A 27,128-nucleotide genomic window follows, 5' to 3' on the forward strand; every position below is an offset into this window, starting at 1 on the left:
CTGGAATAAGGGAATTTCCTGCAAAAAAGGAGAAAGTTGACAGCTGTGATTCAGACTGCAGATATTTGGCTTCCTGTTCCAGCCTCCCAAGTCAGCAGTCATGAGGGAAGCCCTTTTCCGGCTTGTGAAAGATGGAGATGCGTGAAAGATGGAGGTTATATCGAGACGCTGTTCTGGGCTTCGGCAGGATTCATGTAGAAGTACCCGATGGGCAGTGTCTTGTTCCTGGCCTCGATTTCCTTCGAGATCTCGGCCAGGCGTCCCTGGAAGGCAGCGATAAGCTTCCTCGGTGCTTCCTCCGTGAAATGTTCCTCAGGGTAGTAGCCCAGGGGTCTCTGAGAGAGAAAAAATGTGGAATACATATTACCAGGAACATGACAGACAGGCCTTACATGGACCCTTGGCTCAGCTAACACAGTATTGACCACACTGGTCCAAAAGAAAAAAAGGAGGCAATCTTTTTTTTTTCCAGTCAAGGGCCACATTGCCCCAAAGTTAGTCTGCCCAGGGCCACATATTGGCAGGGGGCAGGGGGTGAAGCAAAGATAGGCATGTGGCGGCAACCTGTTTTGTTTTTGTCACCCTGCTTCCTGTGTTCACACATTGCGTTCAACAAATGGGCACACAAACATGCGTGGAGACAGTTGACCTGTGTTCAGTCCACCATGTGAATGGGCCTTCTGTCATCCCCCTTTCTCTCTCTATACCACCCCCCCTCAGTGCCGCATTTACATATAAGCTAAACAAGCTATAGCTTAGGGCCCCACTCTCTTAGGCCCCCCTCCCAAAAAAATAAAGGTTAAAAAAAACCCTGGATGTACATTTCCAAAATATAAGATGAAAAACAAATAAAATAAAACCCACAGACAGCAACAGTGCTTTGTGTTGTATATGCTCCTGTGATGTAAGTAATGGGCCCCGCCTGCTAGCCTGCTCCCTAAAATATCCCTGCTTCGCTCCTTTCTATATATAGGGTGCCTACATTCTGCTATTTATCATTGTTAGTAGTTTGCATCATATATTTACACCTATTATTATTTCGTGTTACTGCAAGTTGCTAGAGACTGGATTATGAGTCTATGTAAATTGCATTTCTAAAGGAACTTTTGTGATTGCCAAATGCCAATGTGTTTGCATTATTAAGTTTGTTATGAATAAAGAAATCATTTGAAGTTACAGCTTTATCATCATTCCGCTATTAATACACTTCTTCATAATTGTATTTCACTGTTAATATACTTCTTCCTAATTGTATGTCAGTTCAACAATTACTTTGATAAAATACGTATTTTGTTGTGTGCAAATGGCTTTCGATACCCGTTAGGTCCATAAATGACCATATAGCATATATTCAACACAAAAAAACAGCGACAATTTGTTGTTGACAAAGGACAGCTGGACATAGAAAGGGCCCCGTTACCTTCAGTAGCTTAGGGCCTCATCAAACCTAAATCCGGCCCTGCTCCCCCTTAACACGACTTACTGGTGAGGAGATATAGCAAGGTCATGGCCACTGGGGTGGGCGTTGTTGGATAATATTCCTCCAGGGGGTTGGACTAGATGATCCTCAGTATCCCTCCCGACTGTGCAATTCTGCGTAGCATTATACTAGGGGGAACATGGAACTGCCATGATAATTCTACTTCCACCCCCGCGCGGAAGCCCCATTTCGAACATTGTTTATCTACGCCGGCCGTCTAACTTAGCGTTGCAGACTCTGATTCCCTGATTAAAAAACATTTAATCACTGCATCTTATCTCCGCCGTTCCCTGCTTCTCCTTTCCCTTCTCTCTGTCCCCAGCGCACTCACCAGGTCGCCCGGCTCGTAGCTCACGATGGAGAGCAGCGTCAGCAGAGCGCAGGAGGCGTTGACTTCGGGAAGCGTGGCCAAGATGCTCTCCAAAGTCGCGGAGCCCTTCACCTTGGGCGGGGGCTGGCGCAAGGTGGCCGGCGTGTTGGGCATCCAGGCGGCGAAATCAAACTGTTGCGCGGGGGGGAAATGGCACCGTCAAGGAGGTGGGAGGAAACAGGTGGAGTCCAGGCGAGAGAATCAGTGTGGGAATTTGTCGTGTGCCACAGAGACCGGTTGTGGGTGTGTTTTAGCCAGCCTGGTCTGGTTGTGGCCCCATTTCTTCTGAGGGCAAAATGGTGTCTTTTGCAGAATCTACTATACGTTTTGGAAAACGGTTGGTGGTTTTCTAAGGGTTCGGCTGCTTCTCAAGATATGGCCGCCAATGGGGCGTAGGAAGGGGGTGTGGGGTGCGGTCTACCCCGGGTGTCACCCTGACAGGGGGTGACAAAATGGTGGGTGGCATTCACGACGGGGCCTGCAGTGTGCACAAACCATGCGCCTCAGCACTCACAGGCTCCACGCTGTCTGCCCACTGCCTCCCCCCAGTTGTAGGGTGGCTGAGGCCCTGTGGCATGCCCCATCCCTAAGGGCACTGCGAGCCCCATCCCGTCCCTATGGGCGCCACGCCCTGCCCCTGGGCATGCCGCCCCAGGTGCCTGAGAGGCTTCATCCACCGCTGGTCACCAAACTTGGCATGAGGGTTTCCTGAGGTAGGAGCAGTGATCTTCACTGATGTTTTGATGCTGGCTGCCAATCAAGATGGTGCACGGAAACACGATTGTGGTGTGACTTCACCCATTTGGGTGAGGGGTTGGCCACCTTTCGAGAGATCGTTTCGCACAAGGGCTACTGAGGTGGAGGTAGAGATCTCTGGGACCAAACTAAAAAATGGCATTATCCATTTAAAAATCACATTTCATTGTGGGGGGGGGGGGTTCCTACAGATTCCCAGGCAGTGTTGGGTGCCCCTGCTAACCTGAAATTATGTGGGTAAAGGTAAAGGGACCCCTGACCATTAGGTCAGTTGCGGACGACTCTGGGGTTGCGCCGCTCATCACGCTTTAGTGGCCGAGGGAGCCAGCGTACAGCTTCCGGGTCATGTGGCCAGCATGACTAAGCTGCTTCTGGAGAACCAGATCAGCGCATGGAAACGCCGTTTGCCTTCCCGCCGGAGCGGTGCCTATTTATCTACTTGCACTTTGACGTGTTTTCAAACTGCTGGGTGGGCAGGAGCTGGGACCGAGCAACGGGAGCTCACCTCGTCACGGGGATTCAAACCGCCGACCTTCTGATCGGCAAGCTCAATGCTCGGTGGTTTAGACCACAGCGCCACCCGCATCATTTTGGGGTTAGTAGAGCCCCCCCCAAAGTCTAACGTGATGTGGCAGGCACCGTCTTGTAGTTCCTTGAAATTTTGCCCCTCACCCTTGCGGTGGACATACTTCCACCACTGGGAAACAGACACAGTCGGATACGGAATTGGGTTTAAGGAAAGGGATGGGGAGAAAGAGGCCACATACCTGTCCGCTATTGACAGCCGCATGCCTTGCAGAGGAACAGAAGATAATCATGGTGAGGAACTTGATGAGCTCAGCTCTGGTTTCCAAGGCGGAAGGAACACCTGTTGGGACAGGACAGGAAGTTTAGCTTCCCCCCAGTCTGCAACATGAAGCTGTGTCCCATGAGGATGGCGTGTGGGCAGTTCTGTTTCTGGTTAGAGGTGTGATGGAGCAGAAGGGATTGCGGGAGAGGAAAGGGGGTGAAAGGGAGGCAGGGGACGTTTGTAGGTGGTGATGCCTTCAAAGCAAAGCCCCGTAGCTGCTTGGCAACTGCTATGAGAATTATAAGGTCTAATATACAAAATAAATGTTCATAAATGTACCAGGCAAACACATACATAAATATATAAATCACATGTCTGAGACAGTACAGGAAAACGGTCCTAAAGCCATTTTGACTCTTTCAGTGACCTCAAATATTCCTCTGCAGTTTGGATGGAAAAGGGAAAAGCCTCCCCATTGTCTCTGTGCTCACAAATCCTACCTTAAGGGCACATTTGTGTATGAATAGGGTGAGCCTGTGACCTGGACTCAGGAATTAAGTATTTATCATCACAAAATAATGGCCAGGCTGCCCAGGTAAACCCATTAACAGGTTTCCTGCCAGACAGGATTCTGCTGTAGATGCCTCCTTCTAGAGTGTATGTATGATGTTTTGGGGGGTGGTCTTGGGCTACAGGGTGGGCAATTTCTAGAGTCTATATAAGGCCTTGCGCACAATTCTTCTGGGTTCTCTCCTCCCTCCTGCGTGTGGTGAATGGGGACCCTGTTGCAACAGTTCCTTGAATAAAGACCAGGCTTACTAGCTGCTTTGCTTCTCAATATTCTCTGGTTGGACTCTGTTATTTTCTCCTACTGATAGAGAACCTACATAAGGACTCTCTATGGGTTCTTGGGTACCCCATTAAGGGAAAAGGAGCAGATTTTGTTCTTATGACAGCAACCACAAAGTTCCTTCTCCCCCTTCCTTCGCCAGGAAACCTGGAGGCGCAACTGGGTGTGGTGCCCATGGCGATCACCCTTTGGGGCTTGTGAGGCACTTGCTGTCTCAGGCCCGGCTTCCTGGACCGTTGTCCTGTCTTGCCTGGCAAAGGGACCGTGAACTAGTTGGACACAGAGGCAACAAAGAGGAGCATTACCTGATTCCTTCCTGCCCAGGAAAGCTTCAGCAAAGATCTCGTGAACCCAGGCTTGCAGTTCGGGGTCGTCCTTCACAGCTGCGTCAGATTTGTAGTAGAGACCGACGATTCCGGAGACGAAACTGGAAAGCGGAAGAATTCGAGATATTCATGAACCCACTAATGGGAGGAAATCGGGGAAGCAGCACATGGGAATTTGACACATGCTCTGATTCAACGCGGGACACGGGTGGTGCTGTGGTCTAAACCACAGAGCTTAGGGCTTGCCGATCGGAAGGTCAGCGGTTCGAATCCCCGCGATGAGGTGAGCTTCCGTTGCTCGGTCCCTGCTCCTGTCCACCTGGCAGTTCGAAAGCACGTGAAAGTGCAAGTAGATAAATAGGTACGGCAACAGGGAGCCCTAAGAGAGCATCAGAAAATCAGAAAATTGTAGAGTTGGAATGGGGCACGAGGGTCATCTAGTCCAACCCCCTGCAATGCAGGAATCTTTCACCCAACATGGGGCTCGAGCCCACAACCCTGAGCTTAAGGGTCTCGTGCTCTACCGACTGAGCTTTCCCCCCACCCAGAGCACCTTCTTGCAAAAGTTTCTCCCAGACCATCTCAGGGAAAAGGCTTTAACAGAGATTCCTTTCAAATCGGCTGGAGGTTCTGGCATTGTTTCAAGCCTAACGCTTGCTCTCATCTTAATCATCACCCTCGATCCTTCAATTAAGAGCAGATCTACTTTCCAGCTTTTGCTGAAGGCAATCACTTAAGCTGAACTAGTCGAAACTAAGCTAAAAAGGTGTGTGAGTGGGTGGGGGAAGGGAATGTGATTTTAATACCTAATTTGCTTTCCACAATTAACTGCTTCCTTTCCCTTCTCAGAGAACGAGGCCGTCTGTAAATTTCTTCTGTTTCAGTATTTATTTGGGGGGCAAAGCTATTGGAGGGATTTGAATCAGACCCAGAAAAACCTTAATAGTGCAATTTGTCTCTAACATTCTCCTTGCTTCTGCCGTTTCCGAGTCTACCTTCCTCATTTTGCTAAATTGGGAAGAACTTCCTGATCGTAAGAGCCATCGGACAGTGGAATGGATTCCCTCAGAAGGTGGAGGATTCTCCCTCGTTGGAGGTTTTTAAACAGTGGTTGGATGGCCATCCGTCAGGGGTTCTTGGTTGTGAATCCTGCTTTGCAGGGGGTTGGCCTAGATGACCCTTGGGGTCCCTTCCAACTCTGCGTTTCTATGATTTCCAGCGTGCATGGCCCCATGTGGCCAGAAAATGGTCTCAACTCTGGCATCCTAGGTTCTTCTGGTTTTGGCAGAGCGGCAAGAATATTTACTTCCACGCTTCAGGCATACACAACCAGCCCCTTCTGTGCCCAGATCCCAGGCCCCAACCAGCAGACGCTCACGTCTCTATGGCCTTCCAAATCTTCATCCCATCATCCCTATAGTAGTAATTGGGCAAGGAGGCGACTCCTCTTTCTTGAAGGTCATCCGGGAGGCAGAGGGCGCTGTAGGTAGAGGCCTCCACGCCTTTCGCTAGCAGTTTTATCATGCCGGCCCGGCCCGTCGCTGTTGCCTGCAAACCAACAGGGGGGAAATGCAAGCATCACAAAGGCAGATTCCCTCTGGGGAATTGTATAGAAATTTATTCATGCGCACTGCAACAGCAGCAAGAATGGTACTTGCCCCAAAGTGGAAAGAAGCAGAATTCCCAGTAAAGGAAAAATGGATACAGAAACTTATGGAATATGCCGGAAAATGGCAGAACTTACCGGAAGAAATCAAGATAAAAAAAAACTTCTTATAAAAGAATGGAAATGGTTCATTGAATATTTACAGATAAATTGCAAACAGATAAAAACACTGGCAGGATTATTGTAATAACCTGCAGTTTTATAAGAGTTTATATTTAAAGGAGCAAATTAAATTAATTTGGATGTGCAGAAGATATTTTTTTTTTAAATTAAGGAACCGCAGAAAAAGGGGGGGAAAGAAGTCAAACTTTGAAATGTTTTTTTAAAAAATCCTTCCAGTAGCACCTTAGAGACCAACTAAGTTGGTTTATTGCCTGCAATAAACCCAGATGCCAACTTTGCTGCCACATAAACCCGGACAACACCATTACTGGCCCCAACAACATCAAACATACCATCTCAGGACTATTTAATTGCTCATCTTCTAACATTGTGTATGCCATCAAATGCCAACAGTGCCCTTCAGCTGTCTATATTGGACAAACAGGCCAAACCCTACGCCAAAGGATAAATGGACATAACTTAGTTGGTCTCTAAGGTGCTACTGGAAGGAATTTTTTTATTTTTTTTTTTTTGTTTTGACTATGGCAGACCAACACGGCTACCTACCTGTATTTGAAATTTACCTACAAATGATTGTAAAACTAATGAAACGTATAAATTTGAAAAATATAAATAAAAAATTAAACAATAAAATAAAGGCAGATTCCCACTAACTGGAAGCACTCCCAGGCAGACACAGCCAGCCTGGAAGCCCTGAGCCCAGCTGAGAATTGCCATCCAAAGTGCCTAAAGGGCGCCAACCGGGTGGTGAAAGCTGCCTGCCTGAAAGCCACAACCGATGAGAATCGATGGGGCCAACCGACTGGACTGCCCTCTGCTCCCGCTGTTACAAAATGAAAACTGTGCTTTTGGGCTCCAGTTATGGGACCCTCAGATTGTTGGCAGGCCTATGCTGCACATTCCCAGGGGCGTAGCAAGGGGGCGCTCCGCCCCAGGTTCCATAATGGAGGGGGTGACAAATTATCAAGGAACAATTACTGCCCTACTAGGGCGGTTCATAAAAAAAAAACTTTTTTAAAATGCCTGCTCCAAAGGACTTATCTTACTATACTAGGGATTATATAGGTATATATGAAATTTCATGCATATCGGTTAATATCTTGACACTCCTCCACCAAAATAGCTGTTTACTTGGCTGTTTTCCTATGTCGTGAAGGCTGAAATTTCAGTTCAGTGGAGCACTTACTGTTCCCAACCCTAACCCTGTGGAAAGCCATCTAATTAGGCTTTAATTTGTTTTTGAGGCGTTTTTAGGAGGTAATTTCATTATTGTTTGATTTTATACCAGTGTTGTGTATCTGATGTTAGCCACCCTGAGCCCGACTTCGGCCGGGGAGGGTGGGATATAAATAAAAGTTTTTCATTATTATTACTTGTTATTATTCCTTTGTAAGAAAATATGAAATAACGTAAAACCATTTTTGCAGGGGGAGGGGAATCAATGGGGGGGGTTTGACAAGAAATTTTCCGCACCGGGTACCACCTGACCTTCCTACGCGTCTGTTTCCTGCATTTCCAGAACCGTGATTAGCTCCCAACCTGGTATCCGGATCGGCTGGGGCAAATTTGGGGCTGGCTTTTACAGCCCATCTCCTCCAAGGGACTCAGTATCCGGTCCATGATTGGTCAGAGAAGGATGGGTAGAGGCAGGAACTAGTCAAAACAAGGCAGATCTTTCTTTTTCTGTTGCGACAGGGTCATTGTCCACCCCGGCCCCCTTGCAAGGAGGTGAGGACCCAGAGCAAAAGTGTGTAACCACTTGTAAAGACTTTAGAAATTGCCTGAGCCCTTAGCCAAAAACCACCCAAAAGCATTATACCCGCTTCACAGAAAGAGGCAGTCTACAACAGAAATTTGAGAGTATTGCTTGTCTGCTGCCAAGATAGCCTATGATGCTTGCTCAATGCCTTTTCCTGTCCAGTTTGGGCCATTCCTTCGGGATGGTAAATGTCTTAGTTCTTGAATCCATTGTCACATACCTACTCAGTTCATGTGAGAGGTTTATAAATTTACAGGATTTGGAGGGTTCTGCAAGTGAAAATAACTATTGGGAAAGGTTTCCCCAAGACGCGTCTACTTCAGATAACATATCTGGAGTTGTTAAGAGAGTCAAGATGGCTTCAGGATTGCTCTGTTGACTCAAATAACGTGTCTATTGGGTTACAGGTGGGTAGCCGTGTTGGTCTGCCATAGTCAAAACAAAATCGAAAATTCTTTCTAGTAGCACCTTAGAGACCAACTGAGTTTGTTCCTGGTATGAGCTTTCGTGTGCATGCACACTGAAGTATCTGAAGAAGTGTGCATGCACACGAAAGCTCATACCAGGAACAAACTCAGTTGGTCTCTAAGGTGCTACTAGAAAGAATTTTCGATTTTGTTGTGTCTATTGGGGGAAGGGATATTTCCTGATTTTGAAGGTGGGAGGGTTGGTTTTCTGTGGAGTGTATGCCCCCTTTGTGTGCACCTTAAAATTTGTGTAACGGCTGTGACTGTTATTGCGGGTTTCCGTCTCTGAAGGACCTGGACATTCCACTGACTTCCTGCCAACATGGCGGCACTTCCTGTCCAGCAGGATGCAGCTTTTTCCGACTCCTCTTCCTACATCTGTGGCAGCCTACCTGGGACGCCGAGCTGTCCCTCAGCTGCCGGGCCCACAGGCATCATTTTGGACACAAACCCACCCCGACGCATTAAGGGGTCTCAGCCCAGCTCCAGCCACTGACCTCAGCCCAGGCCCCAACTTATGGGGGTTGTTTTTGGCCGCTGGCTAGACACCTGATGTGGGGCCAGGACCCAGGACTTTCTCCTCCTGTTGCAAACCTCTCTTACCTTATCAAATACCCCTCCTGGTTGGATAAGGCTGGTGCGGGCAAGGGTGTTGATGTGCAGAGTATAACGGGTGTGGGGTATCAGGAGCTGTGAGAAAGAGAGGAGGAGGAGAAACACAGGTTTAAGACTGGAAGGGAAGCGTCTCCTGAAGTCCTACTCACACACAAATGCAAACATTTCAGGTTCTCGCGTTTCTTGCCACATTTCTGCCATTTTCTGCTAGGTTATGCATCTGTTCCGATTCACACCTAAATCAAAGACTCCCCCAAGAGTCATCTAGTCCAACCCTCTGCAAAGCAGGAATCTCAACTAAAGCATCCATTTCAGAGGGCCATCTGGCCTCTGCTTAAAAACCTCCAAGGGAGGAGAGTCCACAACCTTCACAGAGAGACCGTTCCACTCTTGAAAGGCTCTTACTGCCAGAAAGTTCTTCCTGATGTTTAGTCGGAATCTCCTTTCTTGTAATTTGAAGCCATTAGTTCGAGTCCTACCCTCCAGAGCAAGAGTAAACAAGCTTGCTCCATCCTCCTCTCAGACTCCTCTTTTCCAGGCTAAACCTACCCAGCTCCTTCGACCGTTCCTCATCAGGCTTGGTTTCCAGACCCTTCATTATCTAGGCTGCCCTCCCCTGCGCACCTCCCAGCTGGTCAACATCCTTCTTAAATTGTGGCGCCCATGTTCAGCGTCGTAACATAGGCTTTTTAAAGAGTTAGGATTTTAAAGAGATAGGAAGCTAGGGGACCTAGTCTTCCAAAGAAATCGTTGTCGTGTTATCCTATAAAAATGAGGACTAGGACCTTAATTTTTTTTTTAAGAGAGAGAGCGAAATGCTAGTTCTTCACAGTCACCTAAGGAGACTCCTTAGCTCATATGAAACCACCCTAGTGTTATAAGAAAAAAATGTTCCTTTCCCCTTATGGGGTACCCAAGAGCCCGTACAGAGTCCTTATGTAGGTTCTTTATTGGTAGGAGAAAATAACAGAGGCCGACCAGAGAATACTGAGAAGCAAAGCAGCTAGTAAGCCTGATCTTTATTAAACTGTTGCAACAGGGTCCCCACTCCCCCCACGCAGGGAGGGAGGAGAGGAACCCCTGAACAATGGTGTGCAAGCTATTATATAGACTTTTGAAACTGCCCACCCTGTAGCCAGAGATCCCGCTCCAAAACATCATAACACATCACTGAAGGAGGCATCTACAGCAGAAATCCTGTCTGCCAGGATATCTGATAATGGTCACTGATTGCTTTACCTGGGCAGCCTGGCCATTCTTTTGTGATGGTAAATGCTTTAAGTCCTGAATCCAGGTCACAGGCTCACCCTATTCATACACAAATATGCCCTTAAGACAGGATTTGTAAGCAAAGGACAATGGGATGGCTTTTCCCATTTCCTTCTCCTTGCAGAGAAATGTTTAAGGTCAATTTGGGAGAGTAAAAATGGCTTCGGGGTTGCTCTCCTGTACTATTCCAGACCATAAAGAAGGCTGATCGCCGAAGAATGGATGCTTTTTGAATTATGGTGCTGGAGGAGACTCTTGAGAGTCCCATGGACTGCAAAAAGATCAAACTTATCCATCCTTAAAGAATTCAGCCCTGAGTGCTCACTGGAAGGACAGATCCTGAAGTTGAGGCTCCAGTACTTTGGCCACCTCATGAGAAGTGAAGACCCCCTGGAAAAACCCTGATGTTGGGAAAGATGGAGGGCACAAGGAGAAGGGGACGACAGAGGATGAGATGGTTGGACAGTGTTCTCGAAGCGACTAGCATGAGTCTGACCCAACTGGCATGCTCTGGTCCATGGGGTCATGAAGAGTCGGACACGACTGAACGACTGCACAACAACAACTATTCCAGACACGTGGCTTATATACTTATGTATGTGTTTGCCTTGTAAATTTATGAACATATGATTCAGAATTTGTATACAGTAACACTAGTAAGGCATCAGGTTGTTCACAGAGGGCGCCCCCATGCCTGACCACCCGCTGGGAGACTTTTCCCTGAAGACCCCTCACCTTGTACACAGGGTGGCACATCGGCAGCTGGCGAAGGGTGGCCATAGTGTAGACCTCACAATGGAAGTGCGCTTCGAGGAGGTGGGTGTTGACCTCGTGGACGTGGAAGTTGGACATCCTCACCCAGATCTTGGCAAGGGTCCAGTCCCACTTGGAGTCAGTGGGCAAGAAAATGGGGTTCTCCGGGCCTGGGGTCTGTTTAAGCTGCCGGGAAAGAACCAGTGAGAGGAGGAGATCAGAGAGGATGTTGTCCTGTTTTATATACACCTGCAAGGCCAGGAACTGACAGCAGGCAGCAGGAGGAATCATAGAATCGTAATGCTGGAAGGGATCCCAGGGGGTTATCTAGTCCAACCCCGTGCAATGCAGGAATCAAAGACGCCAACAGCTCCATGGAGGAGGAGAGGGCTTACGTAGGGGGAAGGGAGGGTAATCAGTAAATGAATTTTGCATAATTGTTACATGCTTTAAAACTGCCTTATTTTTTTGTACTGTCAGGGTTAGGCAGTAACCCTGGGTGTAGCCACTGTATACCTGAAGGAGTGTCTCCACCCCCATTGTTCAGCCCGGACACTGAGGTCCAGCTCCAAGGGCCTTCTGGCAGTTCCCTACCTGCGAGAAGTGAGGTCACAGGGAACCAGGCAGAGGGCCTTCTCGGTGGTGGCACCCGCCCTGTGGAACGCCCTCCCAGCAGATGTCAAGGAAATAAACAATTATCTGACTTTTAGAAGACATCTGAAGGCAGCCCTGTTTAGGGAAGCTTTTAAATGTCTGGTGTTTTATTGTATTTTTTATATTTTGTTGGAAGCCGCCAAATGGGCAGGGTATAAATAAAATAATAATAATAATAATAATAATAATAATAATAATAATAATAATAACAATCAATCAATCAATCAATAATAAGCCATAGGTGACAGCTGAGTGCAGGGTGGGGACCAGAGGTGGACAAAATACCCCAAAAGGGCCACCACGTGTCCCTAGCCAGAGGTACTGCTCCTCCCCTGACACCCCACAGCTGGACCCCATCCTCTGCCCCAGCTGCCACAAAACATGTCTCTCCTGCATCGATCTCTACGGCCACAGCAGGCGCCATAACTCTCCAACAGTTTGACTTCACCCCCAAATTCGCACTCCTCCATTGTCTCCCGAGACAGACGGATGCCAGCAAATCCTTTGGGTTAGACTAAGGTTACCTGATGTCCCCCCCCCCCAACGAATCCGGGGACACTTTTCAACTTCCTACTAAACAGATGGATTTGGTCAGAGGGCTGATTTGTAAATCCGGGGACTGTCCCCAGGAAACGGGGACATCTGGTAACCTTAGGTTAGAGACCTGTCTAGCTTGAAGGACGTAAAAGCACGGTGTAAGCTCAGAATTGCTGTCTGGGCTGGCTTCCAACTTTTAGCCGGATAGCTTTTGGGTCAAGATGCCACAAGCGAGAAGCCTCCGGTTACCTGAATGGCTAACGGCATCATCTGCCCTTTGGGATTGAGGTGCAGCAGGCAGAGGGGGGCTGCCAGATACTGGCGCTGCCCATTCAGTCTGCAGGTAGGGATGCCCTCGAGGATCTTGTAGTCGGTGATGAAGATGTTTCCTTTCTGCGGGAGAGGCGGATAAAGAGATGGACCAGGCTGAGCGAGACTCAGTGAATCAATCCTACAGCTAGTTGTTACAGTTAAAACATTCATGTTGCATCCCCCCCCCCACCAACCATAGGCAGAATCATAGAATCGGAAGGGACCCTGACGGTCATCTAGTCCAACCCTCAGCAATGCAGAATTTTTTTTGCCCAGTGTGGGTATATACCATATTTTTTCGTCTATAAGACGCCCCCATGTATAAGACGCCCCCTATTTTGTGGGGGAGATGTATCCGTGTATAAGATGCCCCCTAATTTTTGACATTCTTTTTTAGGTGAAAAAACCTAGTGTTATACACACAAAAATACAGTATATATAATTTTTATTAATTCTTCTGTATTTTTCGATCCATAAGACGCACCCGAACATGACACACCTAGTTTTTAGAGGAGGAAAGGGGGAAAGCCCTGCTTTTTTGAGTATCAGCTGAAAGTGGTGCAGCTTTTTTTTTGCAAAGGGCAAAAAAGCAGGGGAAAAGTGCATCTTATGGAGCGAAAAATACGGTACTCATTGAAGCCTCCTTAAAATATCAACAACTTCCCTTCTCTTTCCACGGTTCATTTTGCGTATCATAAATCCCTGCATATTTTACAAAAACCAAACCGTTCAGCATTCCATTATTGCATCCATCAAAACTTATTTACACTGTTGAATTTATCTTAATGCTGCCAACGTTTTCAAGTGTGCACGATTTCCCCCCATGCATTCAATAAACCTTTTCCAATGTTCTTCTTGTTCTCTTGTTCTATATGTTAAGTCTGCGAGCTGCGCATATTTCATCAGCTGAAGTTGCCATTCTCCTTTAGTTGGGACCTTGCTCCTTTTCCATTTTGGGGCTAACAAAACATGGCCCGCAGTAGTGGCATACATAAATAACCTTTTTTTTTTAAACCTGGGAATTTCCGGCTGAATTATCCCCAACAAAAAGGACTCTCTGGTTGTACTTTTGAACATTTTTCCAATTCATTATGGATTATTTCCCAATACTTTTTACCCTTTTACAGGTCCACCACATATGAAAGAACGTTGCGCCCAGCGTGTGTCTTGAACCCATGAACCGGAGATTATGAGTCTTATGCTCTACCAACAGCTATTTTGCTGAGGCCAGGGGCGTAGCAAGGTAAGTTGGTACCTGGGGGCAAAAAAATTGTTTGTCACCCCCCCCCCCCGGCATGGGAAGGTCAAGTGGTACCCGGTGTGGAAAATTTCTTGTCAACCCCCCCATTGATTCCCCCCCTGCAAAAAATGGTTTTACGTTATTTCATATTTTCTTACAAAGGAATAATAACAAGTAATAATAATAAAAAAAACTTTTATTTATATCCCGCCCTCCCCGGCCAAAGTCGGGCTCTGGGTGGCTAACCTCAGATACATAACATTGGTATAAAATAAAAAAATAATTAAATTACCTCCTAAAAAAATCTCGAAATCAAATTAAAGTCTAATTGGATGGCTTTCCACAGGGTTAGGGTTGGGAACAGTAAGTATTCTCTGAACTGAAATTTCAGCCTTCATGACATAGGAAAACAGCCAAGTGAACAGCTATTTTGGTGGAGGAGGGTCAAGATATTAACCGATATGCATGAAATTTCATATATAGCTATATAATCCCTAGTATAGTAAGATAAGACCTTCGGAGCAGGCATTTAAAAAAAAATTCAAAAAAAATTGTTCCTTGATAATTTCTCACCCCCTCCATTATGGAACCCGGGGCGGCCCGCCCCCCTCGCCCCCCCTTGCTACGCCCCTGGCTGAGGCCACTGTTATTTCTGTCTTATAGCAGGGGAAACCGATCCCTAAAGGCTTGCTCAAGGCCGCACAACGAAAAGGCAGGACTTGAACACAGCTCTTCCAGATCCAAGGTTCCATCCACCGTTTTGCAGGGGGCAGATTGTCTCTTGCGAAGGATCAATCACGAGTGTCAAGTTTACCTTCAGCTCCTCCTGGAGGCTGGTCGATTTCCCCAGGCACCCAGCCACCATCTCCGGGGTCACTGGGAAGTTATCAGGGATCACTGGGCATTTCTTGATCACCACCGGATTCACACCGTTCAGATACTGGTAGCCAAAGAAATCGTCGTCCATCCAGTGCTCCGTGACGTACTCTGAGGCAGAGTTAAGAAGTACTGGTTATTGATTACAGTCGTACCTTGGTTTTCGAACGCCTTGGGAGTCGAACATTTTGGCTCCCGAACGTCACAAACCGGTTCCAGTTTGCGAAACTATTTTTGGAACCCGAACGTCCGACGGAGCTTCCCTGACTTCTGATTGGCTGCAGGAAATTCCTGCAGCCAACCAGAAGCCACGCTTTGATTTTCGAACGTTTTGGAAGTCGAATGGACTTGCGGAACGGATTCCGTTCAGACTTCCAAGGTACGGCTGTATTTAATTTGCATACTGCTTAACATATTTTTTTTTTTTTTTAAAAAAAAATCTTATCTTATTATTACAAATACCGGTAAATAAATAAATAAATGCACACAGCAGGTTAGACAGCTTTAAAGGATTAGACAATTCAAGGAGGGGGTGGGGTCTGGCAATGGCTGTTAGTCATTATGGCTAAATAGAACCTCCCTCTTTAGAGGCAGTCTACCTTTCCATAACAGCTTCTGGGAAAAGACAGCAGGAGAGGGCTATTACCTCATGTCACTTGCCTGGGGACTTCTGAGAGGATGAGGGCCTGATCCACAAGGGCTCTTCATGTAATCTCACCTCTGTTCCTTTTTTTTTTTTTAAAGCTGCCATAGTATATTTAAATTCTCAAGTAAAATTATCCTTAGGCAGCAATGTGGCGGGAGTGATGGCCAGGGAGAATGGTCCATTAGAAGCATGTCATTTTTTTGTCTACTCTTGGACGGATCCAGCTGCTTTTAGTCTGCTCAGGGCAGGGAGGAGACCCACCTGTGACAGGTGTTTTCATGAACCAGAAGACTCTGCGAATGTCGTCCAGGTTCTTCCACGACTCCGCCAGGTTGGAGAAGCCTTTGAGCCGCATCTCGAGTTCCCTGAGGGGAAGGAGCACAATCAACAAGGGGGACAGCTTCGAAATCTAGCGATTGCACCCCGTTTTCCTGCATATGAGTCAACCACACCTTGCATGCCGTGCCCTATTTAATTTCCAGGAAACGCCAGCAGGTGGCGTCACTGAACACAGCCAGAAGGGCGCAGGCATGCATTTGATTGGTCAGAAAATCTGTGATGTTTTCCTTAAAGTTGGATAATTAAATGTCTGTGGAAATGGAAGGGACGTATTTATAGGCATCTCTCAGTGGGCAGTTATGCCAGTGTGCCAGCGTGAGCAATGAGAAAGTTTGATAAGTGGGGTTTCTGCTAGCAAGATGTCTTATTGCCTGTATCCAACGATAAAATTTATTTATTTATTTATGCCTATTTATTTATTTGATTTATCGAAAGATCTCAGGGTGGTTCACAAGATAAAAATATAAGATAAAAGCACAAATAAATAGCTAAACCAGAAGCAGCAAAAAAAAATAACCCACAAACACATTTAGAAGTCTATAGAACAGTAATCAGCCAAAGGCCTGAATTTTTCACAAAAAATAAATAAAAATCACCATTGTTTTTTCATGCACCAATGCAGAAATAATATCGTCCCTTACATCTGTGGTGAAGAAAAATGAACCCAATAATATTAGAGGCTTTATTTGTCTACTGCATTAATACCCCCCACCTTTTCCTCCATCTCAATGTGATTCTCCTCCCACTCATTTAATCTCCACAACAACCCTGTGAGGTAGGTAGGTTAGGCTGAGAGTCAGTGACTGGCTTCGCGGCCAAGTGGGGATTTGAACCCTGGTCTCTCCCAGGTCCTAGCCCAACGCTCTAACCACTACACCACCATCACCAGGTCTTTAAGCCTGCGGCGTCTAAAACTACCCATCTGCATTGTGTTTCTCTCCTCAAAGCAGCCCAGTCTCTCAAACTCACCGCCCGGACTGTTGAAATGATGAAGAAGAGTTTGGATTTGATATCCCTCTTTATCACTACCCAAAGGAGTCTCAAAGCAGCTAACATTCTCCTTTGCCTTCGTCTCCCACAACAAACACTCTGTGAGGTGAGAGGGGCTGAGAGACTTCAGAGAAGTGTGACTGGCCCAAGGTCACCCAGCAGCTGCATGTGGAGGAGCGGGGAAGCGAACCCGGTTCACCAGATTACAAGTCTGCCGCTCTTAACCACTACACCACGCTGGCTCTTATATAAAAATCAGCAAGACGGAATCCACCAGCAATGGAGAAAGCTGTGTGGACATTTTAACAATATTGAGAGTGGAGGAGGCACAGAGCACGGGGGCAGGAATTTATCTTGGCGTTTTGCTGCTGTGAGCCCTGAAACTTTGCTAAGGTGGGAGGGGAAAAGGTGCAGGCAGCTCAGCCGAGTCTCCGCTTCCAAGCATCTCTGACGCAGATATACAGGTTAGACGAGAGATGCCGATGGTATCTCTGCTCTCAGGCAAGGCTGTCTGGGCGGTGTGGGTTGAAAAAAGCGGAGGTGCCCTGGGATTGTGAAATGTGGCACTCCCGGGGAACGAGATGGTTCACCTGTTTGCTTGGGATGGGGTGGCGCGGTAGGAAGGAGGCTGCCAACTCCACACCAGCTCAGAGGCCCTGGCGCGATCAAAGCACACAATGGGCCACAGCTCAAACGGCCGTACAGTGGTACCTTGGTTCTCAAACACCCTGGTTCCCAAACACCGAAAACCCGGAAGTAAGTGTTTCGTTTTTCGAACGTTTTTCGAACGCTGAACATCTGATGTGGTTGTCGGCTATTGTTTCCGGAGCGCCCGCACCAATCAGAAGCTGCGCCTTGGTTTTCAAACATTTCGGAAGTCAAACAGACTTCCGGAACGGATTAAGTTTGGTGCTTTTGTTATTGCTGTATTGTTTTTAACGCTCGATTGGGAGCCGCCCAGAGTGGCTGGGGAAATATTATTATTATTATTATTATTATTATTATTATTATTATTATTATTATTAATTTTGTGTTTTTGAGGCTTTTTCGGTTAATTTGTTTTTGTGACTGTTTTTCAGCTGTGGAACCCAGTTCAGCTACAGATTGATTGATTGTGTGACTGCGGAAATGGATAAAAGCCCCCCATCCAAACAATGACTATCATCGCTGCAGGTAAGAAAAAAAATGTAATTTTAATTTTTATCATCTGCAATACTGTCTTATTTGTTTAATAGTACAGTACATTGAATATTGCTTTCATTTTATGGATCAATGGTCTCGTTAGATAGTAAAATTCATGTTAAATTGTTGTTTTAGGGGTTGTTTTTAAAAGTCTGGAACGGATTAATCAGTTTTGCATTACTTTCTATGGGAAAGCGCGCCTTGGCTTTGGAACGGGCTTCTGGAATTGATTAAGTTTGAGAACCAAGGTACCACTGTATCTGTGCTACAAATCGGTTTCAAGTTTCTGGTCCTCATTTTTTCCTTACTTTATTTTTTTTTAGCTAATGGGGAGCGCCTGGCAATGCCTGCGGATCTTTAGAAAACAAGGGATATTGGTATTTTTAAATGGGTAGCGTAATTTGTGAATTTGGAGCAGTCACGCCTAAAATCGGGTGAAGTTAGGCCAATATCACAGTTTATTCCACCAAATGGCGCACGGCAGCTAAATGTCCACGACTGCCCTGACAATCCTGATGCCACGTTTGGTGGCTATATCTTGATAGGCAGCTGAGCTGAGGCAAAAAGTGGGCGATGCCATGCCGAAGTCATGGTTTTGTCGGCCATCTTGAATCAAAATGGCAGCCAGCACTGAAAACATTGGCAAGGAACACCACCTTGGAAATTATCGTGCCGAGTTTGGAGACACAATATCATGAGAGGCGTCTGAACCTATGCCAAAAAAATGGACGACGCCACACCCAAAGTGATGTTTCGGTCCGCCATCTTAATTTAATTTCTGGCTTCTGACAAATTTGAGAGTGAAATCACGGCCGCCTCTCTCTCTTCTCCCCCCCCCCATGAGAAAATTGGGCTACGGATCCCACCCCCTGCTCCTGATCCAAGCAAACTCCATGGCCAAAGCAACTCACGATTTGACGGTGCGCAGGGCAAAGACGGAGGACTTGGTGAACAAGTACTTCGAATTGGAATCCAGATCATCGGTGCTTTTCGCGTCGACGCACCTCGGCCAGCCTGGGGCGTACTCCTTCCAGCTGCAGGAAACAAAGACCAGCCCAGGGAGCGGGGAGGGGGTCGCCCAGAAGGAAGTCCATCTTTGAGCAACTCAGAAGTCAGCTACGGAACTCATTGCCACAGGATGTCGTGATGGCCTTTAGCCCTGTTGAGCTAATGCTATGATTCCAAGTCCGTGTGGCAGTTCATTGTGGACTTGGTCTCCTGTTCACGTGCGCAAGCTTTTTGCGGTGCTCACGTGACACAGCCCTCCTCAAAATGCCCATCCCATCTTATTTATGGTGCAATTACCATTTCTGTGGAGAATCCATTAATTTAAAAAAAAACAATCATGGACTCCATAAAGGAAGGTGCGCTCCGGGGCCAGTAAGGGATGCAACGTAGGAGAGAAGTCATGGCTTGTAGAGAGAGTTCTAGGATCCATAAAGAGAGGCACTGGAGGGCCGCATGTGTTTCCCGAGGGCCACAGGTTCCCTGCCACTAAAGGTAAAGGTAAAGGGACCCCTGACCATTAGGTCCAGTCGCGGACGACTCTGGGGTTGCGGCGCTCATCTCGCTTTACTGGCCAAGGGAGCCGGCGTACAGCTTCCGGGTCATGTGGTCAGCATGACTAAGCCGCTTCTGGCGAACCAGAGCAGCACACGGAAATGCCATTTACCTTCCCGCTGGAGCGGTACCTATTTATCTACTTGCACTTTGACGTGCTTTTGAACTGCTAGGTTGGCAGGAGCAGGGACCGAGCAACGGGAGCTCACCCCGTTGGGGGGATTCGAACCGCCGACCTTCGGATCGGCAAGCCCTAGGCTCTGTGGTTTAACCCACAGCGCATTGGAGGGCCGCATGCACTTCCCGAGGGCCAGAGGTTCCCTGCCACTACCTCAGCCTAAAGGGATGTGATTTACTGACCCATAGGATTCCTGCCGTTTCTTCAGCTCTTCCTTGCGATGCTCAATGAGTTGGGGGTTTCCTTTGTCATCGCAAACCGTCTTGGCTGGAGGGACAGCGATAGGGAGAGAGAGAAGAGGAGACCAGGTAAATGGTAATTAATCTAATGAGCCAAATGAGAAAGGAGGGGGGAGCTTGCCTATGAGCAGTACTCTTTGCTAGCAAAGCCCTGCCGCTTACTAACATGCTGTAAAAGGTAGAGGTAAAGGAACCCCTGACCACTAGGTCCAGTCGTGTCCGACTCTGGGATTGTGGCACTCATCTCGCTTTATTGGCCGAGGTAGCCAGCATACAGCTTCCGGGTCATGTGGCCAGCATGACTAAGCCACTTCTGGCAAACCAGAGCAGCGCACGGAAACTCCGTTTACCTTCCTGCCGGAGCGGTACCTATTTACTTGCACTTTAAAGTGCTTTCTAACTGCTACATGGGCAGGAGCAGGGACTGAGCAACGGGAGCTCACCCTGTCACGGGGATTCGAACCGCCAACCATCTGATCAACAAGCCCTAGGCTCTGTGGTTTAGACCACAGCGCCACCCGTGTGTGCTGTAGTTACTCCTGAATGATGTGCCCTCTCTACATGCCCAGAGACAACCTCTCTCCATTCCATTTGACAGTTTCCGTGGATGAATCCATGATGATTCTATGAACGTGTGTTTGTGTGCAAGAGAAAGCGAGAGAGAGCAAGAAATTCATTCCCATTCGCACATAAAGGCAGGTTTTTTGTGTGTGATTTGCCCTTTCCTAAGTGCAAACTGATGCACATCCGTCTTACGAAATTTGCACTTCTCTGAGCTTTTGCAATGCAGCCAAGCAACGTGTCTGAAAATGCACGTGTCGGAGAAAGAAGCGTTGCGAAAATGTCCGTGCGAGGCCAAACCACACGCAGAGAGGGAGTATATCGCATTAACATGAGTTTTCCCGAGGCCTTGTGTTTTTGTTCTAGCTTGCAAACGGATGTAGAAATGTTGAGAGCTGAACTTAAGCCTGCAAAAATGAGAAACCGAGCAAAATTGACACAGCCTCCCATCCCGGATCGCACCCCTCCTTCTGCCTGCTGGTTATAGTTCTGGTTACCATTATCAAACCAGCACAGACGTAAGCAACAGCAACGCTTCTCCTCCGCTGTCTCTCCATCACAGCTTCTGCAGAATGGAAACCCACGAAGCTTTGGGCCTGCCTGGTTCAGTGAACACCCACCCCCCAATCCCTGGGAAGGGAGAGAGGGGAACAGTACCTGCTCCCTCCCTCAGGGTCAAGGTGGAGTAGCCCTCCACCCACTGGTAGGAAGGGAAGTTGTACGTCTCCCCCTGCGGGGTCGTCACCCTGACGAAATTGCAGAACCAGTTGTCCGTGGGGAAGAATAAGTATGGCTCCTTGTGCAGGCGGATCAGATGGATGGGGCCCAGGTCCTGTTCGATCGGCACCTCGTAGTCGTCCACCTGGACACACAAAAGAGAACCTGGTCTGGGAAGGGGAGTTTTAAAAGTGCAATGCACTAGATTGCAAAAGAATAAGAAAAAAACACAGAGATTCCTCTCCAGCCACCCCTCCACCCAGCCAAAAACTTCGGGCCACCACTCAGGCAGAGCTCGGATTACAGGGCAGAGAAGAGGGAGCCAAAAGCAGCTACCCTCTTACCTTTTTCTAAGGTCTCTCAGCTACAGTGGTACCTCGGTTCTCGAACGCAATCCGTTCCGGAAGACCGTTCGACTTCCGAACCGTTTGAAAACTGAGGCGCCAAGGGCAGCCTGCAAGAAAAATTGAAAAACACGCAGCGGAAGCCGTTTGACTGCTGAGGCACGTTTGATAACAGAAGCAATTACTTCCAGGTTTTTGGTGTTCAGAAACAGAATGTCCAGCTTCTGAGGTGCTCAAAAACCGAGGTACCACTGTACTTGTTTTGGGAAACAGGAATTTGGCTAAATCTAATGAATGGGCGAATCCTTTCTTTCCTGCTCGGTTCCTAGGCCCTTGGTCACCTTGATCTGCCTCAAGTTGTCAACACCCCCCTTAAATTGTGGTGAAGTATACAAGTTAAACAAATAAACCTGGTGGTTCACCAAGGGCCCAAAACACCACATTTCATGGGGGGGGGGCTACAGAGTAGTGTGTACTGGAATTGTGTTTAGAAATCTGGTTTTGTACTTTTTTCAGTGGAAGTAGAATTCCTTCCTTCCGCACCATCACCTCCATCTCACTAATTTGGTGGGATGTCAGGGAACTGTCCCCGGCTCAGCGCAGGATGGTGGAACGGCTCTTGGGATGTTACAGAGAGCCCCGGCCCCACCGGCCAAGCAGCCCCTCCTCTACCACTGGAGGAAACAGCGATGTCTCCAGCGGGGAGGGGCAGGCAGCTCCGGGTCTTGAGAGCAGAGGCTCTGGTGATGTTGGAGAGACCCTGCACTCCCCTCGCTCAGCACAAGCATGCATAAGCTAAGTTACCCGTCGGTGGCCTAGATGTCATGAAAGACCACCCATTTCTGCAGCACCCTCTTTCAGTCGAATAACCACCCAGGGGCAATCTTTAGGGGTTCTGGAGAGAGAGAGAGAGAGAGAGAGAGAGAGAGAGAGAGAGAGAGAGAGAGTAGGCAAGATGGGACATAGTCCTTGTGCAGAGTCAGACCACCGGTCCATCTAACTCAGGATTGTCAAGGTGGATCTGGCAGGGTTTCTGGTGTGGCTGTTTTACAACCCTGCTTGGAGATGCTGGGGACTGAACCTGGCAGATTCTACACCCAAGGCTCTACCCCTGAGCTACAGAGAAGAGAGATATGTGGTGGTGGCCCAAAGGGCCACTATAAATGTGATAATGTGTATCCCTGGAAATCCTTGAGTGCACTTCTAATAGAGAAGTTATGGTAACCTGTTGCCAGTATGGTGTAGTAGTTAAGAGCGGTAGACTCGTAATCCGGGGAACCGGGTTCGCTTCCCCGCTCCTCCACATGCAGCTGCTGGGTGACCTTGGTCTAGTCACACTTCTCTGAAGTCTCTCAGCTCCACTCACCTCACAGGGTGTTTGTTGTGGGGGAGGAAGGGAAAGGAGAATGTTAGCTGCTTTGAGATTCCTTCGGGTAGTGAAAAGCAGGATATCAAATCCAAACTCTTCTTCTCTTCTTCCTAGGAAACTGATGATTTTGCAAGTTGCCCCCCCCCCAAATTGGGGCAGAAATTTGTTGTTGTTGTTTAGTCGTTTAGTCGTGTCCGCCTCTTCATGGCCCCATGGACCAGAGCACGCCAGGCACTCCTGTCTTCCACTGCCTCCCGCAGTTTGGTCAGACTCATGTTGGTGTCTTCGAGAACACTGTCCAACCATCTCATCCTCTGTCGTCCCCTTCTCCTTGTGCCCTCCATCTTTCCAAACATCAGGGTCTTTTCCAGGGAGTCTTCTCTTCTCATGAGGTGGCGAAAGTATTGGCTGCCTCAAGAGACAATGGAGTGTCCCTTCGGAGATGGACTCACAGCTGTCCATGGAGGCACAGGTTAATTCTGTGTTCAGGGCAGCTGTTTATCAGCTCCATCTGGTATGCAGGATGAGACCCTCCCTGCCCTCAGACTGTTTCGCCAGAGTGGTGCATGCTCTAGTTATCTCTCGCTTGGATTACTGCAATGTGCTGCATGCGGGGCTACCTTTGAAGGTGACCCGGAAACTAATCCAGAATGCGGCAGCTAGACTGGGGACTGGGAGCGGCCGCTGAGACCACATAACACTGGTCCTGAAAGACATACATTGGCTCCCAGTACTTTTCTGAGCACAATTCAAAGGGTTGGTGCTGACCTTGAAAGCCCTAAATGGCCTCAAAGGCCCAGTAGACCTGAAGGAGTGTCTCCACCCCCATCGTTCAGCCCAGACACTGAGGTCCAGCTCTGAGGGCCCTCTGGCGGTTCCCTCGCTGTGAGAAGCCATGTTGCAGGGAACCAGGCAGAGGGCCTTCTCAGTAGTGGCACCTGCCCTGTGGAATGCCCTCCCACCAGATGTCAAAGAGAAAAACAACCACCAGACTTTTAGAAGATATCTGAAGGCAGCCCTGTTTAGGGAAGCTTTTAATGGTTAATAGACTATTGTATTTTAATATTCTGTTGGAAGCCGCCCAGAGTGGCTGGGGAAACCCAGCCAGATGGGCGGGGTATAAATAATAAATTATTATTATTATTATTATTATTATTATTATTATTATTATTAGGAGTCAAACATCTGGAGAATCGCAACAGCACCTGCAGAGACCGGGAACTTATAACTGCCGTTGTTTTTTTGGCATTAGCAGCACCGAAGTGACCTTCCCAGGGCACAACCCTGGGCAGTGTGTTTGGAGGCCTGGGCTGCCCAGACGACAAGACCCCTGTCTCGACCTGGCTGATGTGGTCCAAAGGGAAGCAGAGCAAGACATTTGGCACCAGCTTGGCTGCAGGAGTTGCTGGAAGGAGGCGAAAAGGGCGCCGTCCAACTGCTTCAGATTCGTGTAGGGTTTACTCCTGAGCTCGAAGACGTCCCACAAGGTCAATGTGCCTGGCTCTTTACGAGGAGCAAGCGGTACGAGCCCTGCTCCCAAAGAGCTTACAATCTCACTTTTAATACCAGTGAGGTGGCAGAGGAGAGGGAGACAGCGAGGGAATCAGGGAGAAAGAAGGAAGTGCCTACCGTTCTAGGCTCAGTGGAGGAGGGCAAAGAGGGCAGGGTGTTGGGGCATTGTGCCAAAGACTTCATTACAAAAGAGGGTGTGGCATAATTATTATTATTATCATAAGGCACTCCGTGGCTACTAGCCACAATGTCCGTGGGCTGCCTCCGTTGTCGGAGGTGGTGATGTGCCTCTGAATGCCATTTGTTGGGGATCCCGAGTGTGGATCTCGCACTCAGGACCCGTTTTCGGCTTCCCTTGGGGGCATCTGGTTGGCCACTGTGAGAACAGGAGTCTGGACTGGGATCCTGAGATGCAACATCTGGGCTCTTCTGTTGGTGTTATTTTTTATCTCTCCCCCCCCCCATCCCCAGTTTTCAAAAGTTGTGCCCGGGGCTTTTACACTCTTGCATCAAAAGGGACGCTGTTAAGTCTTGCAACTTAAGCCAATAATGTTAATTGCCAAATCTAGAAGTTAACTTGCCAGGACAGGTGTGGTGGCAGCAGCAGCGGGAGCAGCCTGTTCAATGCTGGGTGTCTATGAGACCCAGGAAGGTCCATCAGGGCCAACGCTGGTCACCAGGAATTCCTTTTCTCCCTCGAAACGTTTCTTTAAAAATTATTACAGTACTAGAATGGCAATCCTGCTATGAAACAAGGAAGCTGACTCAGGCTGTGGCCAGTGGCCATTTTCTTTCCCCCAAAATGCCTGGCAGTCCTGACATAATAATAATAATAATAATAATAATAATAATAATAATAATAATAATAATAATAATAATAATATATTATTTATACCCTGCCCATGTGGCTGGGTTTCCCCAGCTACTCTGGGTGGCTTCCAACAAAAGTTTAACAATACAATAAAACATCAGACATTCAAAGCTTCCCTAAACAGGGCTGCTTTCGGATGTCTTCTAAACGTCAGTTAGCTGTTTATTTCCTTGACATCTGGTGGGAGGGTGTTCCACAGGGCGGGCGCCACCACCGAGAAGGCCCCTCTGCCTGGTTCCTTGCAACCTCACTTCTTGAAGGGAGGGAACTGCCAGAAGGCTGTCGGAGCTGGACCTCACTGTCCGGCTAAACGATGTGGGTGGAGACACTCCTTCAAGTATACTGGGCCTTTGAGACCGTTTAGGGCTTTCAAGGTCAGCACCAACACTTTGAATTGTGCTCGGAAACGTACTGGGAGCCAATGAAGGTGGAGCCAGGAACATTATGAGAAAATTAAAGATGTTTGGGTGGTTGGAGGCTTGGCCAGTGCTGCTTGGCAAAAAGTGTGTGTGTGTGTTAGAGAGAGAGAGAGAAAGAAAGAAAGAAAGAAAGAAAGAAAGAAAGAAAGAAAGAAAGAAAGAAAGAAAGAAAGAAACTTCCACTGCTTGCTAAGTTTATTGGTGTTGGTGAGCCTACAGGCCCGTTGGCAGACCAACTCTGTGTTACAAAGACATCTGCAAATGGGACATGAAGCCTGGCCACATCAGCCCCCACCATGTGGGAATCCCCTGCAGACAACTGACAGGGGACGATCAGCCAGGTTGTGCACCCACAGCAGTGACTGGAAGAGGAACGACCTCTGGGCGAGGCGCCGAGAGAAGAAACGCCGTGGTGCATCTGCAGCAGTGCAACCGGCCGCCTTCGCGTGCCCCAGCTGCAACAAAACATGTCTCTCCCGTATCGGTCACAGTGCCACAACTCCCCAGCAGTTTGACATCACCCCAGAAGGGGCACTCCTCCGTTGTCTTCCGAGACAGACGGATGCCAACCGGGGGAGCCAGGGTGTACAGCCCTCCACCAAACGACACTTTGGCCAAGTCTCCGCCAAGGATGGCCATTTGCAGTTTCTTTCCTACAACCTCCTCCCGTTGAGACCTAAAACTGACAGCGTACATCACCCCCAAACAAGAAGCACCCAGTTGAGCATTTACCCCCCCCATGAGGAGCGTTCTCCTGAGACGCCCCCAGCCCCGAGAGGACGCCCGGTTTGCCACCTTAAACCGCACCCCCCCCCAGCCCTGATCCCCTCCGTTCTTGGCACTCACAGCCCCGCGGACAAAATCTCTGCCCAGATGGTCCAGTCGATGCTTGGGGCTCTCCCCGCGAGCCCCCACCAGGGTGATGGAGATGCTGCTGTAGGTTCCTGCCAGCAGGATGTCTCCGGTGGCCACTTGGACCTTGTAAGTAGCCATTTGGGGAAGAGGCGAGAGGAGGCTCCGACTGTGCGGGTTTGTGCGGTGTCGAGGCAGGTATGAACAGCCTCGCCTGCTCCTCCTCGAGGGCTGTTGCACACACACAAATACCCCGCCCTTCTCAACCCTCCTCCAGAGCGGTTTAGGCCACAGGCAGCAGCTGCTGCTGCTGCGATGGGAAGGGTGGGGCTCAGATCAGATTCCCCGGGTCTCTCGGCTGCAAAACTTCTGCTGTGACCACTTCCAGGCTCGGTGGCGACAATAAGACAGATTTGCCCGCAGAAGGAAATGCAGAAAGACCCACACGCAGAGACCACTCCGGCTGGTTGTGTAACTGTTTTCACAACTTCCTGCCTGGTTGGGAC

At 48.4% G+C, this 27,128-nt stretch overlaps 1 protein-coding gene across 1 annotated transcript; it reads right to left on the reverse strand.

Moving 5' to 3' along the window:
* LOC117059009 (hydroperoxide isomerase ALOXE3-like) lies at positions 1–26,826 on the reverse strand. Its single transcript, XM_033170456.1, has 14 exons — positions 26,617–26,826; positions 21,196–21,400; positions 19,921–20,005; positions 18,912–19,034; positions 15,751–15,854; positions 14,782–14,954; positions 12,665–12,808; positions 11,207–11,410; positions 9,191–9,277; positions 5,951–6,120; positions 4,552–4,673; positions 3,374–3,474; positions 1,812–1,982; positions 1–335 (listed from the first exon to the last, which is right to left on the reverse strand). The coding sequence occupies exons 1-14, from the start codon at positions 26,761–26,763 to the stop codon at positions 156–158; spliced, it is 2,016 nt and encodes a 671-aa protein (XP_033026347.1). The 5' UTR covers positions 26,764–26,826; the 3' UTR covers positions 1–155.
* Positions 26,827–27,128: the final 302 nt, after the last annotated feature.

The sequence above is a fragment of the Lacerta agilis genome, chromosome 14 (assembly GCF_009819535.1).
Source record: "Lacerta agilis isolate rLacAgi1 chromosome 14, rLacAgi1.pri, whole genome shotgun sequence".
Classification (NCBI taxonomy): domain Eukaryota; kingdom Metazoa; phylum Chordata; class Lepidosauria; order Squamata; family Lacertidae; genus Lacerta; species Lacerta agilis.

Excerpts from the sequence above, each read along its gene's own strand:
- LOC117059009 (XM_033170456.1), bottom strand. The coding sequence starts at position 26,763 with ATGGCTACTTACAAGGTCCAAGTGGCCACCGGAGACATCCTGCTGGCA. Across the intron at positions 21,401-26,616 it reads GAGATTTTGTCCGCGGGGCT|GTGGACGACTACGAGGTGCC; the intron begins GTGAGTGCCAAG and ends TTGTGTGTCCAG. Across the intron at positions 14,955-15,750 it reads CATGAAAACACCTGTCACAG|AGTACGTCACGGAGCACTGG; the intron begins GTGGGTCTCCTC and ends ACTCTGCCTCAG.